The sequence below is a fragment of the Gossypium hirsutum genome, chromosome D07 (genome assembly GCF_007990345.1).
Source record: "Gossypium hirsutum isolate 1008001.06 chromosome D07, Gossypium_hirsutum_v2.1, whole genome shotgun sequence".
NCBI classification, from domain to species: Eukaryota; Viridiplantae; Streptophyta; class Magnoliopsida; order Malvales; family Malvaceae; genus Gossypium; species Gossypium hirsutum.
The window spans coordinates 8,376,355-8,392,405 of NC_053443.1; the positions used below are offsets into that span (position 1 = coordinate 8,376,355).

The following is a 16,051-nucleotide window of genomic DNA, read 5'->3' on the forward strand; positions in this document are numbered from 1 at the left end:
CACTCCGTGTAAATCATGTGCAGGTTCTTAAACTATATTTATATTGGTTTATGTTCTACCATATATGGACCTTATAAATATTTATTCTAGTACAGATCTAGATATATTTCAGTTACCAATTTGATCATACTTTATAAAGATTAATTTTGATTATGGTTATTCAAATGTATTCTTTATAATTTTAATCCTAACAATTTATCTAACTTCAAACAAACTTACAATAAAGATTAACGTACACTCTATTACTTTTTTATCCATTAATATTTAATGTAATTATTATCATCATTCAAATGCGTAGGAATTGTATATTTATTTTTGAATAGTAATTACAGGTATATTAAAAATTAATGAAAAAATAATGGTGTAGTTTGAACTCATTAATTAAAAAATAATGAAATTTATAATTTAATTTATTAAACGAATTTTTCATCAAATATAGAAAGGATTTAAAAGCATAGTATGAAAAAATAGATATTTTTATGCAAATTAAATGACTTCCCCAAAAGAACATGACACAATGAATCTAGTGGATGTGTTTTCCATACTTTCCAATTAAAACGCCACCTCATTTACTTTGCACGTGCCACCCATGCTCTTTCCTCCCCTATACAAACCCCCCATTTCCCCCTTTCCTCCCCTCTCACACTCGACCTTCCATCCCCTCTCCCTGCTTTGCTCTGAAAAGTCCAAGTTTTTCTCCAATGGCGACCGTCTCTCCAACTCCTCTGTTGAAAGATGAGCTCGACATCGTGATTCCCACGATTAGGAACTTGGACTTTTTGGAGATGTGGAGACCCTTTTTCCAGCCTTACCATCTCATCATTGTTCAAGATGGTGATCCTACCAAGACTATCAAGGTCCCTGAAGGCTTCGATTATGAGCTTTACAATAGGAACGACATCAACAGGATTTTGGGTCCTAAGGCTTCTTGTATCTCTTTCAAGGATTCTGCTTGTAGGTGCTTTGGGTACATGGTTTCCAAGAAGAAATACATCTATACCATTGATGATGACTGCTTTGTAAGCTCAACCCTCGTCTCTTCCCTCTTCTATTTTTTGTTTTTGAATTTTGGGTTTTAGTGGGTTTCTCCGAAAACAGTCATCATTTTAAAGATCTGGGTTTGATAATACTGTTTTACTTTTGGTTTTAAGTTTCGGATCTTGATGTATGGATGTTTAGATCTTGACTTTGATTTGGGAATTTTGCATCTTGTTTGCTGTTTTGGTCACTTTAAAATGCTGTTTTCTTTAATGTAGTTTCCTATCTTTTATTTGCTATTTGGATCTGCAATTACATAACATCTTTTGATCTGTGTTCCATGGTATGTTTTCAACTCAATTCCTGCTTTGGTTTGTCCAAAATTTAGTCATTTACCAATTTAATATAAGCCTTAGCTGCCTTTCCTAACAATGTTATGAAACATAGTGTTTTCTTCTTTTTTATTGTCTTTCATGTTTGATTTGTAAATCTTGAAATGTTGGTCGATTTTTGGATGCATATTATGTGTGTCTAATTGCTTTGGAGATGATTTTAGAGCTTACATTTTAGAATGTGATTTAGATTTAGCTGTATTTTGATGCATTTTCATGAGATCTGAGAATCAAATGTCTGGTAGTTTATATTCAATACATCGGCAATATACGAAAATCGGAAGTTTGAGGGGTTCAGGTTCCGGTTTTGCAGGTTGCTAAAGATCCATCTGGCAAAGACATCAATGCATTGGAGCAGCACATACAGAACCTGCTGAGTCCATCCACTCCATTTTTCTTCAACACTCTTTATGACCCATACCGATCCGGTGCTGACTTCGTTCGTGGCTACCCTTTCAGCCTCCGTGAGGGTGTTCCCACTGCTGTCTCACACGGTCTCTGGCTCAACATCCCGGATTATGATGCTCCCACACAGCTTGTCAAGCCACTCGAGAGGAACACCAGGTATATATATACTAGTATAATCCTCCACATTGTGTGCTACTTATATGTCTACTCATTTGAATGAAATCTAAATCATATGTTGAATTCCATATCAGGTATGTTGACGCTATAATGACGATTCCGAAGGGAACCTTGTTCCCCATGTGCGGAATGAATCTGGCATTTAACCGAGAATTGATCGGCCCTGCAATGTACTTTGGACTCATGGGAGATGGTCAACCAATTGGACGATACGATGATATGTGGGCTGGCTGGTGCACGAAGGTATCTTATCTTATCTTTCACGCTAACGTCTACTTAATCTTTTTCTCCCCTATAAGCTTATGATTAAACTGCATTGTTCGAATACCAGGTTATTTGCGATCACCTCGGATGGGGAGTGAAGACCGGACTTCCCTACATTTGGCACAGCAAAGCGAGCAACCCGTTTGTGAACCTTAAGAAAGAATACAAAGGAATTTACTGGCAAGAAGAGTTGATTCCGTTCTTCCAATCCGTTGCCCTTCCGAAGGACTGCACCACCGTTCAGAAATGCTACATTGAGATCTCCAAGCAAGTGAAGGCGAAACTCGGCAAGGTCGATGACTACTTCAATAAGCTGGCGGATGCTATGGTGACATGGATTGAAGCTTGGGATGAACTGAACCCATCGGGCGATATTTCCGCCAAGATTCCTAATGGTGCTTCCAAGTGAAAACACATCATTGTGTGAAACGCTTATTTTGCAGGTTGGAGGGAGAACCATTTATGTATGTTACTACATATCTCATAGTATTTTATCATATTTACTGAGCTTAGATGAACAATAAGAAATTTATGGTTTTATGTATTGTATTAGACTTTGAGAGTTAGCTTCTGTAGTTTTTAATTCAGATGATTGCATTTCAATTAATTAAAATCTCTTTTGTTTGAAAATTTTGTTTTTGGTCTGAATGTTGAGGAAAGGGTAAAGCTTTTGGGCTTCTTTTTCTAATTCAAATATTCCGATTTTATTTGAATTCGAATTTGATTATCAAATTCTGTAGGCCCTGGTTATGAATTTTAAATATGTTTTATATCTAGGGCGAGAATCGAATTTTGTTGGGAATTTTGTTGGGTTAGCATTGACGTCTCATTGGATATTCCATGTTGACTCAATTTTTCAAGGGGAGTTTAGAAGCTGAATTTGCCCAAAAAAAAATCATTTATCAAACTCTTGACCACAAAAATGTTGGGCATTGATTTAGGTGTTGTGATCAGTTTTTTCAGCTCATTCTTACCCGTAGGAATAGGAAGTGTAAATATTGGCTACGAAATTTCCAAACGCAGACATAATTTTGTTTGTAATATCAAAATTCCCCCTTCAAAGCCGGCAAAAGTTTTGCTGACTGATTCAATTTGGATTGAAATCTTTTGATGATGATGATGTTTATAACAATAAGCTTTCAACAAAAAGAGAAAGGTGTGGGTCCACCGTCACCACCACCAGCAGCACAGTCTTGGAAGTGTCCCACAAACAAGCTCATGCCCTGTGTCGTCATCGTTGATGTTCTGTTCTCTATTGTTTCCATTAGTGAAGTGCAGTGCCCCACCACCTGCTTGATTTTGACATTGGACAATCAATCATGTTCCACCCAACCAATTTCTACTCTCTTTTTTTAACTTCAAGTTCGGTGATTTAGCGTACTCCAGTTCGTTTTTCTTTTTCTTTTAAGACGTTTTTATTATATTGAGTTAATTGCCTTCTATGTATTTAAATTTTGGTTTTTTTTGGTAAATTATAAAAAGAATATAAAGTACTTTAATAACAATACAATTAGGGCATCTCAAATATAGGTCACACTTGAAGTAATAAATACTTTAATCATTAGGCCAACATACCGTTTATTTGATTTCTAATTTTAAGACTTTCTTTAAAACATCATATTTAAGTTGTTTTGAAACAAATATATTATTGAAATTTTACAAATTGTCAAAATACAAGTTGTTTTGAAAATCTCTTTAGAATCTAAGAGCACGTTTGGTTCGCTATAATGGAATAGAGTCGTAATAGGTAATCCTTTTGTTTGGTTGAATGGAATGCAATAGAGGCGTAATAGTATTATTGTATTTGATTGAATAGAATGATGTTGTAATAGCATAAGGAAAAAAAATCTAAAATGACTAAAATACCCTTAGTAGAAATTTTTTTAGGTAGATAATTATTGTTATTGTTATTAAATTTGAATAAGATTATTAATATAAATAATAAATAATTTAATCATATTTTAACATAATTATTATTAAATATAATTTAATAAAAATATATAATTTAATAAAATATATGAATTTAATCATAATATATAATACTATAAAATATAATTTAAAATAATTATTATTAAATATAATTTAATAAAAATATATAATTTAATAAAATATATGAATTTACTAAAATCATAATATATAATACTATAAAATATAATTTAAAATAATTATTATTAAATATAATTTAACAAAAATATATAATTTAATAAAATTCTTAGTATTAAATATTCTTATATGAATTTACTAAAATCATAATATATAAAACTATAAAATATAATTTAAAATAATTATTATTAAATATAATTTATAATATATTTTATTATTTCTAAACTGCAATACATATTTTAATGTGCTAAAATATTATTAGTGGAACAAATAATTTAATTATTCTACAATAAAAAAATATTAGCAGTAATAAATAACTTGAGAATAATATTTTGCATAAACATAATTTTCATATATTAATAAAAAGTTAAATGAAATTCATGAAATTCTATGTCATAATCCATATGTTATACAGTTTTAGAACATTAAAAAATTAGAAGATTGTAATGACATACCATTCCAAATATTACAAACAGAAAAAGTTACGAAAATATCATCAACAGAAATAAGAAGTTTAATGGTCAGCAAGAAATCTTTTGACCCTTCCAACTGCACATCAGAAGGTAAACTAAAGAAAACGAGCATTTGAGTTGGATGATCTGGAATTTTACTCAATGCTCGATACCGCTCATCCACTGTTAAACCTTCTATTTCACATAAGGTTAAATATAAATTTGTAGCTTTTTCTTGGATGATCTGGAATTCTTCTGACTTTTGTTGAACTACCACATCGGAGGCAATACTCCTACTGATTTGTTTGCCAATGGCCCGCATGTTTTCTGCCAATAAAGTGGCAGCATCATGAAATGAAGAAGAAAAATGATCAGTTGCATCAGAATTATTTTTTTTTCTTCTTTGAAGATGAGAAACCCCCTTGGTTTCTATCTGTTTGCGGCTCTGTAGCAGAAACATCCATATCATCCAAAGAGACATCAGCTTCGCAGTCATAGAATTCGTTTCTTTCTTTATTAATATCTGAACATCTATTTCTTTAATAACATCAGCGCTGTTTGAGCATCTTTCCCAGTCGCTCGATCTCTTGCGTATATGACAGTAAGTTGGTCGTAGTAAGGGAAACTACGATGTTTGAATTAACCGGTTTCTTTATGACTCTATAAAAATGAGGAAATCATATTAGTTATAAGTTTGGTAAAAATAAGATAATAAAGACTTGAAATAATTCTTACATTTAAATAAGAGTCCCAAACCGCATCTTCAGCAACAACGAGCTGCCTATGCTCATCCCAACCAAAACCGCTGTTGTCTTGGCCATTAAGCATGCCATACACGATTGACCAATCCCTTTTTAGTAACCTAATCCTCGATTCAATATTAGATCTAGCCTTCAATTCTAGCATTTTTTCTAACTCGTTTAAATAACCGGCTTTGAACCCAGCATCAGCATTAAATGTTCCAACATTGTGCAAGTCCACCATGCAGGAAACCAATGCTGCATCTTCTTCTGGAACCCATTTCTTTTTGATTCCTCGAGAAACTTTTGTAAGAAACATTTTATTCTGAAACACCTGACATAATTATCTTAAGAAAAAAAAAACAAATTATATTAATTACTATTAATATCATGAATCAAAAGGTGAACACTTTATAAAATTAAAATTAAGTTCAATATCATGAATTAAAAGCTCAACACTGTATAAAATTATAACCAATGATGAATGAAAAGAAATTAAATTATAATTCAACAAGTTTAGTACAATACAAAAAACAATTCAAACACCACCAAAGTTTCACAAACTAGATACATAAAATAACATAAACAAATTAACTCAAACTCATTTTGCCCCTAAACCTAACTAATTTCTAGATGCTTGCCATTCATTGAACATTTGGTTGGCTAGTTCCATCCTCCAAGTAGCCCAAGCATCCGATGGATGAATATTTACGATATTCGGTTCATCGTCATCTATCACATTACTAGGTAATCCTTCTCCCACATCCGCTTCAATAGGATCAATACTCATATGGGTTCGAATAAAATTATGGAGCAAACAACATGCAATAATGATTCTATTGTGCATCCTTACAAGATAGAATGATGGACTCCTAAGTATTCCCCATCTAAGTTTTAATAACTCAAAGCATCTTTCAATAACATTACGTGCTGAGGCATGTTTCATATTAAAAAATTCTTGCAGAGTACTTGGCTGATAACCCTGACGCCACTCGTTCAAATGATATCGTTGTCCTCTAAAAGGTGCAAGAAGTCCCTCACAATTTGTGTATCCAGCATTAACTAGATAATAACACATCTTGTAAGCGTATGACAACATTTAAAACACTATGAAATGATCTACTAACAGTTTCCCCAGACCTATTGAAGTGATGCTTGATAACTCGATTTTTAAGGTTATGGGAAATGATATGTAAAAACATTGCCACTTGCTCATCAACAAGCATGTTCCTTGACGACTTCAATCCCCCTAACATTTGTAACATCTCACATAGTTTAAAAAAGGCAAATCTATTCATCCTAACTTGTTCAATACAGGTCTCGTCACTAGTATATATAAGTCTTTTCACATAATCCCATTGTGCATAAAAATCTAAAATATAGGACCTAATCCTTGGTCTATAAGTATGTAGGCTATGGCTGGCACCCAATGTAAGTAAGAACCAACTCGCAATTCTACAATTTTGCAACCATATTGTCAATGCAATACCAATTCTTTTACGCCTCACACTTTGTGCAATTAAAGGCAGACGAGCCATTACTGCAAGATATTAATATGTTCCATATTGTCAAATCGTAGTAAAAGGGTCACATTTCTCCAATCATAATTTCAATAACAGTAAAATTAAATTAAATAATTTTATTGCCAAAGAACTTACAGTGATTGTGTGAAAAGAAGACGCTCAACTGTGGGTAGAGGAAGCAATCAAACAAGCCACTTCAATAGGAAGCAATAACACACTATAAAAAAAAATGAACAATACAGATTTAGAATCTTTACGAAGCGAAAAATAGAAATTAAAATTATCTTTGCAATTTATATTAATTACTTAAAAAATATTTAAAATTTATATCTCGTGTATCATTGTATTAAATTATTTAAATCTCATGTAACTTAACTATCTTTTACTTTACACTATCATCTTTAAGAACATTTTAACATTTAACCGTATTTTTTGACAACAATGTTACAAATTTAACATTAACAAACCACATTTTTCTTTAAGTAATTTTTAAAAGCACTTTCAATCATAACAACAATGAATAATTAGTACTTAAGCTCGATTTGGAACTCAACTTGAGACACCCAAAAACTTCATTTAAATTTCTTAAAATGCTAAAATATTAAAAATATATAGTTTTATATTAGCATTTTTAATTAAATTTGTATAAAATAAATTTTAAAATTATTTTATTTAAATTCATATCGGACAGGACCAACCTAATATCATTTGACACAAGCCAACCAAGGCCAACTACTACCATTTTTGCATCTTTTAAATATGATTTTTTAATTTTATCAAAATAAAAAAATCCACTATACAAGTAATTTATCCAGCGTTTTAGTTAATTTTAATTATGATTATTATTTGGTACCCCAACCAAAATTATGAAATCAACATGTGTCTCATTATTTATTTTTATTATTAAATGAAAATTAAGAATAAAGTGATTGTTTCTCAACTTCAATGTGGATTTGAAATTTTTTTACCACTAATATATTGAATAATTGGTATTTTAATCAAGTTGTTTACTTGATTATATCTAATGATCCAATTTTTATTTTATTTTATTTACTCATGATTGGATTAGGTTTAATTTATAATGGTTCAAAAGTTGATATATATTTGTAATATTATTAAAATAATATTTTTAAATTAAATTATTTAAAAATATTTTTAATTAATGCGTTGTATATGAATATACACATTTAATTAGTTTTATTTTTAATAAAATATTTCTAATTAATTCCTTCAATTTTAATCACCTTACAATTTATTCATTGTATTATATCTAACGGCTCATCTAAGTAATCACTAGTGGTTTGATCCTATAATTTCGTACAGGTCTTGTAATTGCTCGATTAAAATTTTCGAACTAGCTCAACTTAAGAAATTCGATCCCAAATTCAAAATTTTCAATACCAATAAAAATCAACTTATTACATCACCACTTACAAAATATAAAGAAAGACATTACTATGGAGTAAACCATAAAAAAACAGAACATATAGTTCTCATAGACACTGAAACTTGAGCTAAATGATGAAGTATCGTAATTGAGCCCATGATCCCTTAAATACTCATCATGGTCAATATAACTCCTTAAGGGAGCAACATCTATCACTCTATCGTCTAAGCCAATGCTTATAACAGAGGTATCAAACGTCTTCTTATATCCCTTACATTCACAACAAAGAATTCCAGCAAAACCAAAGTAACATGCATACAAACAAGCAAAATAGAAGGAATTCATTCAAACTTGTGCTTTAAAATTAAGTTCAATTAATTGCTAAAATCTATAGCCCCTGAAATAAGAAGAATATAGAAGGCTTGTATGTGAATACATGGCAATATGACATCACAGAAAATGAAAAAGGCTTGGCTCTTCAACAAAAGCAACATGTACAACTCACAAGATCCACAACACTGCTTAATCTAACAACATATTTTACTAATAGCCTAAAAAATGCACATGATGAATTGCTGCATATACCATAGACCAGAAAGACAATATATGTTACTTATTTTCAAATGATCTATGACAAACTGAACTGACTACAGCTCATCATAATCATACAGTTCAATTTCGCAAATGGAAATTAGCAATTTAGCATAATCATACCACTCGACGCAAGTTCATTTTCTGGACAACCGATGCATACATGATAATAAGGGTAAAATAATTTGCATGTGAATATTAACAATCTAACCTATGCATTCATGATAATATGGAGGTCAGGAAGCATAATTTATAACAGACCAAACACATCCACAACCATATGTAAAAAATCAGCATATATGTGTTTTACTGTGTTTCTCTGTATTTGATTTTGAAGTCTTACAATTTTTCTTTAGTTTAGAAGATTGGATAAGTTACCAAACCTCTTGAATTGCAACTAGAGCTTCAGCTTGCCAACGATTTATGCTGGAGCAAATCGGTAGCTAATAGCTCTTACCTACAAAATTTCACATAGAACATCAATACCTTCTGATTAAGCCTCATAAATCATAACAATCTTAGTTGAAAGTTGCTGCATAATTCTCGCAGAGATGATTTGGATAAGTTACTGCAGAGATGTTAATATCAGCTAATTGTAAAATTTTAGAGTCAAATATAGAAATTTAATAAGATGCCTCCTTTAATCAAATTCAACCATAACTCATGCACTCATAGCCAATAGAGCTTATTTTAATCTCAATTTACCATAATAATATTACAGTTACATATACTGCAGCAACTGTTCTGTATCGCATATGTGCATAAACTAAAAATCAAGAATTACTGCAAACGAAGTTGACGCCAATCAAGAACCGAACAACAAAGTCCACGGAATATCCAAAATTAAGCAAGAATATGTTGCAACTAAAAATAGAAAGACTATTCAGAAAATCTACATAAAACACACAAAATATTATCACAGGCACATCAAAGCTATATTGCTCAGATTCGGGTATAAATGCTTGATACCCCGAACCCATGTCTAAAAACATGTCGAACACGAAAATTTCAAGAAAAATGAAGAGTTGGAGCCATATAAGAATCGAAGACATACAGAAAGGATGAACAAAAAGGGATCCATATTTCAATAAAACCAAACAACACCATTCAATTTCCATGAAAGTCAATCAATAAACCAATGCAATTGGTAAAAGAAAACACTATTTTTTACAAGTTTCAGACAAAAAGGAATTTAAAACATACCCAGAAAGGATAGAGATCAAGGAAATCTTGAGACCTAATCAAGAACCAAACAAGAAAGTCAAAACAAGAGACTCAATTTGCAAGGTTTGAAGTTAAAGAAACACTCCCACTTACAGACAACCTTGTCAGAATTTTGAGATCAAAAACCTTGTCAGTGCCCTAGTTCCTGCTGGAAAACAATGAGGCCTCTTCGATTTTCCTGGAGCTTAAACAATAAACAAGTAGAAAAATTGACGGGCCTCAAAATTATTAATTGAATTGATTCATTGCGCGAAAAAGAGGGGGAGTTATCAGATCTGAGAAAAACTCACTTTTTGGTGTGGCCGATCCTTCAGTTTTGATCGCAGTTACCTTCAGGAACAAAAGAAGGAAAATGTAAGGGGCGGTTCTGATTGATGTTGCGAGGGAGAGAGTGGAGGTGGCTTTCGGGTTGGGAGGGTAAAATAGGGCAGAAGAAATTGGGAGAAACAAAACGGAAGCAAAACTGAGCTTTCCTTCGGGAATAGAAAGCAGCAGATTTCACTGAATAGGGGTAATGTGATAAGCCCGTAATAGGGCATTACACCCAACCAAACGACAGAATAGGTGGGGCCCACGAAATAGGGTTGTAATGGCATACCCATTACAGTGAACCAAACATCACGTAAGTATTCTATAGTTTTGAAAATGGATTTGGTTGATGAAAAATTTTGATTAATATTATATTAATATTTTAATGATTGAATTACATTATTTGAAAATCGAGTAATAGTTTAGAATCTAAGCTATAATCTGAAGATTTCCCTTCGACTACCCTTATATACATATTTATTTATATATATATGAAATATCATTTATGAAATATAACTTTCTAAAAATAAAAATTAAATATAACAATAATGGTTACATACTCCAATCTAATGCTAATATCAGATTCATTAGGCATAGACTTTACGAGTCACATGTCTCATCAATATTTCAAAATGGAACACTCTTAAAAAAAATCTCAAATATTTTCGGAACGTGGGAAATAGTTTTAGAACATGTTAAAAGAGTTTGGAAGGTTAAAAAAGTTTAAAAATCTAAGAAAGAGATCTAAGTCCTGTGGAACCAAGTAGAACATTTCGAAAACTCTAAAATATTCTAACAATGTATCAACTTGAATAGAATGTAGATAAAGTTCTAAAGACGTGAGCTTAACCATCAGATGTATCAAATCCTCGTCTTAAGATCAAAGGGCATTAACTTATACAACAGAAGGCACCCTCCCTCGTTCGTACATAGATAGAGATAGACAAACCTTTTCAACAATAACACTTCCAAGAAATTTCTCAACTCTCAAAGTGTTGTTTGTGTGCTCTCCTAGCATGCTTGTTAGAGTTGATTCAGGCATTTGTTAGCATAACACCCAAGCCTAACGCTACAAATTAGTGAAACTAAAGTCTTTTGGTAATGCCAATACTAATTTAGCAATCGTATGGCCTTTTGGTGATGCTTTTAGGCCTCTTCAAATCTCTTTACTGTAGTATTAAGTGATTCGACGATTTTAAATAGCAATAGATTATTATAAAAAGATTATTTTTTTAAATATGTTACGATTTAATAAACTATTTCCCATTAAAATATACACTCTCGAATTATCTATATTTAATGCTACATTTAAATTTTATTATTGAAAGTTCAAATAACATGGAATTTGTTTCTTAAACCAAACATCTCATGTTGGAGAGTGTGGTTACATGGTATTAAAAAATTTCCCCTAAAATTGATATGAGTCGAAAGTAGACCGGTTTAATATTTTTCGAATGTTGTGATGATGGATGTAAAATGATACAAGCACAAAAAAAAAGAGACAAAAACACAAATGAATTAGTAAAACAAAAGCAATATTCTAGTAACAAGAATAAAAAAAAATATAGTAAAACAATTTCATTAAAGGAATGAAGATGAGTTGGTAGGGTTTAACTACAAAGGCAGGGTACGACTCATAAATTTAAGTTTTAAAAACTAAAATAGTTACTATAGATTAGCTTTCAGCTAACTCCAATGCAGGAAGTCCAAGTTTAAAAGAACGTCATTTGTTGATGAATGGGTTCCCCTTTATAAAAGTTAGCTATTGGGTGGCAATACTTCCATAGCGAATGCAGTGATAGTGTCACACGAACGCTAAGTAAGTCTTAACCATGAAATGATCCTCGAACTAATGTGGTAACAAAGACCACACGAAAGCCCAAGGTCACTCCTCTTAGTAAATCAGATCTAGGTGTAGGATTAAGGGTGAGTTTGGATGGGCGGTGCGTTTACCTACGGTTATTGTAAAAACAGAGGTGATAGTGAGATTAGATACTGTAGCGATACTGTAGCGTGAGACAAATAGTAAACTAAACGCACTGCACCACATCCAATTGCCCATCCAAACCCACCTTAAGTTCATGATGTAAAGTGAATGAAAAGTTACAATGAATACAATTAAAAATAATAATAATAAGACACAAAATAAACATAATCAATTAATAGGCTATTGAGATCCAGTGCCTTTAGTATAATTTTTTATTATATATATTTTTAATTTTTTGAACAAATTGGTTTAAATAAAATTTCATTATTCACATTAATATCATTTTGTACTTATCCTTGATGGTTTTTACATGCAAAGTAAAATGTAAGAAAATATTGACTCACTAATTACCTTATGTTTAACTAGTACTAAGTTGTTGATACGTTGTATTTCAATACGACAAATTAATCTCTTTCCACACCTAAAAAGCTTGTTTTCGAGTATTGTTCGAGTCTTTTTATCGCTTTTTCTTAATTCTGTTACAATTATATGTTTGATGCACTTTCAAGGACTTAACTGAGGGATAAGAACAAAGGAATCAAGCATGCAACTTCAGTATTGTGACCTCGGGGAGTTAATGTCACGACCTTGAGTATTCTGACTCTTAATGTCACGACATCACTCCCTTATAGGTATTTATTTAAATATATGTATGAAATATCATTAAAAAGTATATATTTCTGAAATACAACTTTTTAAAAATATAAATTTATTTATAAAATTAAATATAACAATAATGGATACATATTCTTATTTAATGCTAATCTTGGATTCATTATATATAGGCTTTATTACACCCATGTCTCTAGGAATGTGACGCACACTTCTAGAACACATCAAAAGAGTCTAGAAGGCTCGAAAAAGTTCGGAAGTCCAAGAAAGAGACCTAAACCTTATGGAACCAAGTAGAACATTTCAAAATCTCTATAATAGCCTAGGCATGTATAGACTTGTAGAGAATGTTCTAGAGACTCAATCTTAATCATCAAATGTATTAAATCCTAGTTGTAAGATCAGAGGGCCTTAGCCTATATAAAGGAATACACCCTTCCTCATTTGTATATAGATAGAGATAGACAAGCCTTTTGAGCAATAACATTTCCAATCATTAATTAAGGTTCATAAGACTTGATTAGGGGTTCTAATTTCGATTCTTAAGTTCTTTCATAAGATTAATTAGGGTTTTAGATAAATTTAAATCTTCACGCCAATTTGTCGCAATAGCCATTGTTTAGTGATCGCAATAGACAGAATGGTGTGAATTGTAGCAGGTTTGACTACTGGACTTAATGTTTCACGAAAATGACACCAACGAACTTGAGAACACCCTTTGGCAACCAACCGCTCTTTCTGGCGAACCACTATACCATCCGGATTCTGTTTGATTTTAAAAAACCATTTGCAACCAATTGTCTTTCGTCCCAGAGGTAAAGGAAGTAAAGCCCAAGTTTTTTTATGAAGCAAAGCATCATATTCCTCCTGAGCAATCATCCTCCATTTCATACTAGAAAAGGCTTCATCAGTATTATGAGGCTCTTGTTTAGTAAGTTCAACTGTCAACACCTTCGGTTTAAAGATATCTGCCTTCGATCGAGTAACCATAGAATGAGTATTGACAGGCTAAGGCTGAAGATAATCAATAGAAACGAGAACTGCTTGTGTAGGAGAGGAAGTGTTGAAGTTACTGTCGAAACAAGGACTAGCATAGTTGGAAGGCATCAGGATTCAAGTTCTGAAATAAAGTGGTTGGGACTGGCTCGAAGGAAGAAACCTTCGGTTGAATCAATGGAGCAACATTTGAAGAAACCTTGCGTGAAAAAGAGGAGTGAATGATAGGGCAAAATGTGGTAACTCGATCTGACGTTGGAGATGCCAATAGAGCACTAGAAGCAGCAAACAAGAAGTGATCCTCATCGAACACCACATGTTAAGAAATAAATATCCGTCCATCTGAAGCAAGATAGTGATAACTTTTGTGTTGAGAGCTATAGCCAAGAAAAGTACACGGTTGGGACCAAAACTCCAATTTATGTTGATTACACGGTTGAAGGTACAGTAGCAACAACCCTCAAATACATTAAGGTAATTATATTCTGGATAAGTACCATAAAGCACCGAATACAGAGACTGATTTTGAAAAATCAGAGTGGGCAACCAATTTATCAAATGAACAGCATATGAGAAGGCATATCCCCAATACCAATGAGCTTGAGCTAGTAATGTAAACCCAACTTCAACTATATGATGGTGCTTTTGTTCGACAATCCCGTTTTGCTCGGATGTGTGTAGACATGTAACACAATGGATAATGTCATGTTGAGCCAACAAGGAAGTCAATGGGCGAAATTCACCACCCCAGTCACTTTAAAACTACTTTATGTCTTTGCCAAACTGAATTTTCACCAATTTTTGAAATCGCATAAAACAATCAACAGTTTGAGATTTCTTTTGAATGAAAAACAACCATTTAAATCTACTACAAACATCAACAAATGAAACATAATACCAACTAGTCCTGAAACTAACAAGGGCGGGACCCAATAGATCAGAAACAACTAGATCAAATGAATGATGATACACGATGGTAGAGGCCAAAAATGGTAACTTGTGTGACTTCCCTTGTTGACAATCAGAACATACATGTTGCATTTTATTAGTAGGAACAAAAACATTACAAGATTGTAAAAGAAACTGGAGAATACTCAACGACGGGTGTCCAAGTCGGCGATGCCACAACTTAAATAAATTACTGTTAGTAGTCAAGGAAGAACTAATGCCCAATTCTGCATTATGGAGAGAAATGTCAGAACTTTGAACTAAACCTATATTGTCGGAAGAAGACACCGGAGAAAACTGATATAATCCTTCATGTGTGTGGCCTCGAAGCAAAATTTCTTTGGTATGTATATCCTTTACAAGACACTAAAATGGATGAAACTAAAAAAAACACATTATTATCTTGAGCAAACTGAGAAATCGAGTGTAAATTTTTACGAATAGTAGGTACATGTAACACAATTGTTAAGTGCAACAATTTACGGGAAGTAGAAATGGCACTATGGCTTAAGCGTGCAATAGTAGCACAAGAACCATCACTCATAAGCAGAGGAATTTTATTTGAATATTCACTCGTATTACTCAATATGGAAGCCTCATGATAGACGTGAATTGTAGCACCAGAGTCGGGGTACCAAACAGACATTTCGGTGGAGGTAGATAGGAAAGCCATAGGTTGGTTGGACGAAACATTTACTAGTCCAGCAGTATCCGGCAAATAAGTCCCAGCAGTAGCAATATTCGACAAACAAGGCCCAATAGAATTGGGCAAAGCAAGTGCAGAAGAACTAATAAAAGCAGGCCCATAGGGCAGAGCAACAGACCCAAACATAGTAGGAGGCCCATATGTCATTGACCCACTCGACTTTGGCAAATAAGTTACCTGATTCACTTGGGCCATGAGGCTAGCTTGTGATAATGGGCCAGCAGGTAAAACATGGGAGAACAGACCATAGGACA

At 32.6% G+C, this 16,051-nt stretch overlaps 1 protein-coding gene and 1 long non-coding RNA gene across 3 annotated transcripts; one reads left to right on the plus strand and one right to left on the minus strand.

Moving 5' to 3' along the window:
- Positions 1 to 701: 701 nt before the first annotated feature.
- Positions 702 to 2,826, plus strand: LOC107953490 (alpha-1,4-glucan-protein synthase [UDP-forming] 2-like). The gene is given in 4 exon segments (NM_001327607.1): positions 702 to 1,019; positions 1,684 to 1,934; positions 2,030 to 2,198; positions 2,287 to 2,826. Coding segments are annotated over 4 exon segments (1,080 nt in total). The 3' UTR covers positions 2,629 to 2,826.
- A 1,884-nt stretch (positions 2,827 to 4,710) lies between these two features.
- LOC107953491 (uncharacterized) lies at positions 4,711 to 10,755 on the minus strand. 2 transcript variants are annotated; one of them, XR_001699228.2, is made up of 7 exons: positions 10,530 to 10,755; positions 10,340 to 10,423; positions 10,219 to 10,252; positions 9,399 to 9,472; positions 7,173 to 7,254; positions 5,510 to 5,861; positions 4,711 to 5,434 (listed from the first exon to the last, which is right to left on the minus strand). It is a non-coding gene; the product is annotated as an uncharacterized lncRNA (long non-coding RNA). The 2 variants fall into 2 exon arrangements; XR_001699227.2 differs by having other exon boundaries at positions 10,333 to 10,423.
- Between the last annotated feature and the right edge of the window lie 5,296 nt (positions 10,756 to 16,051).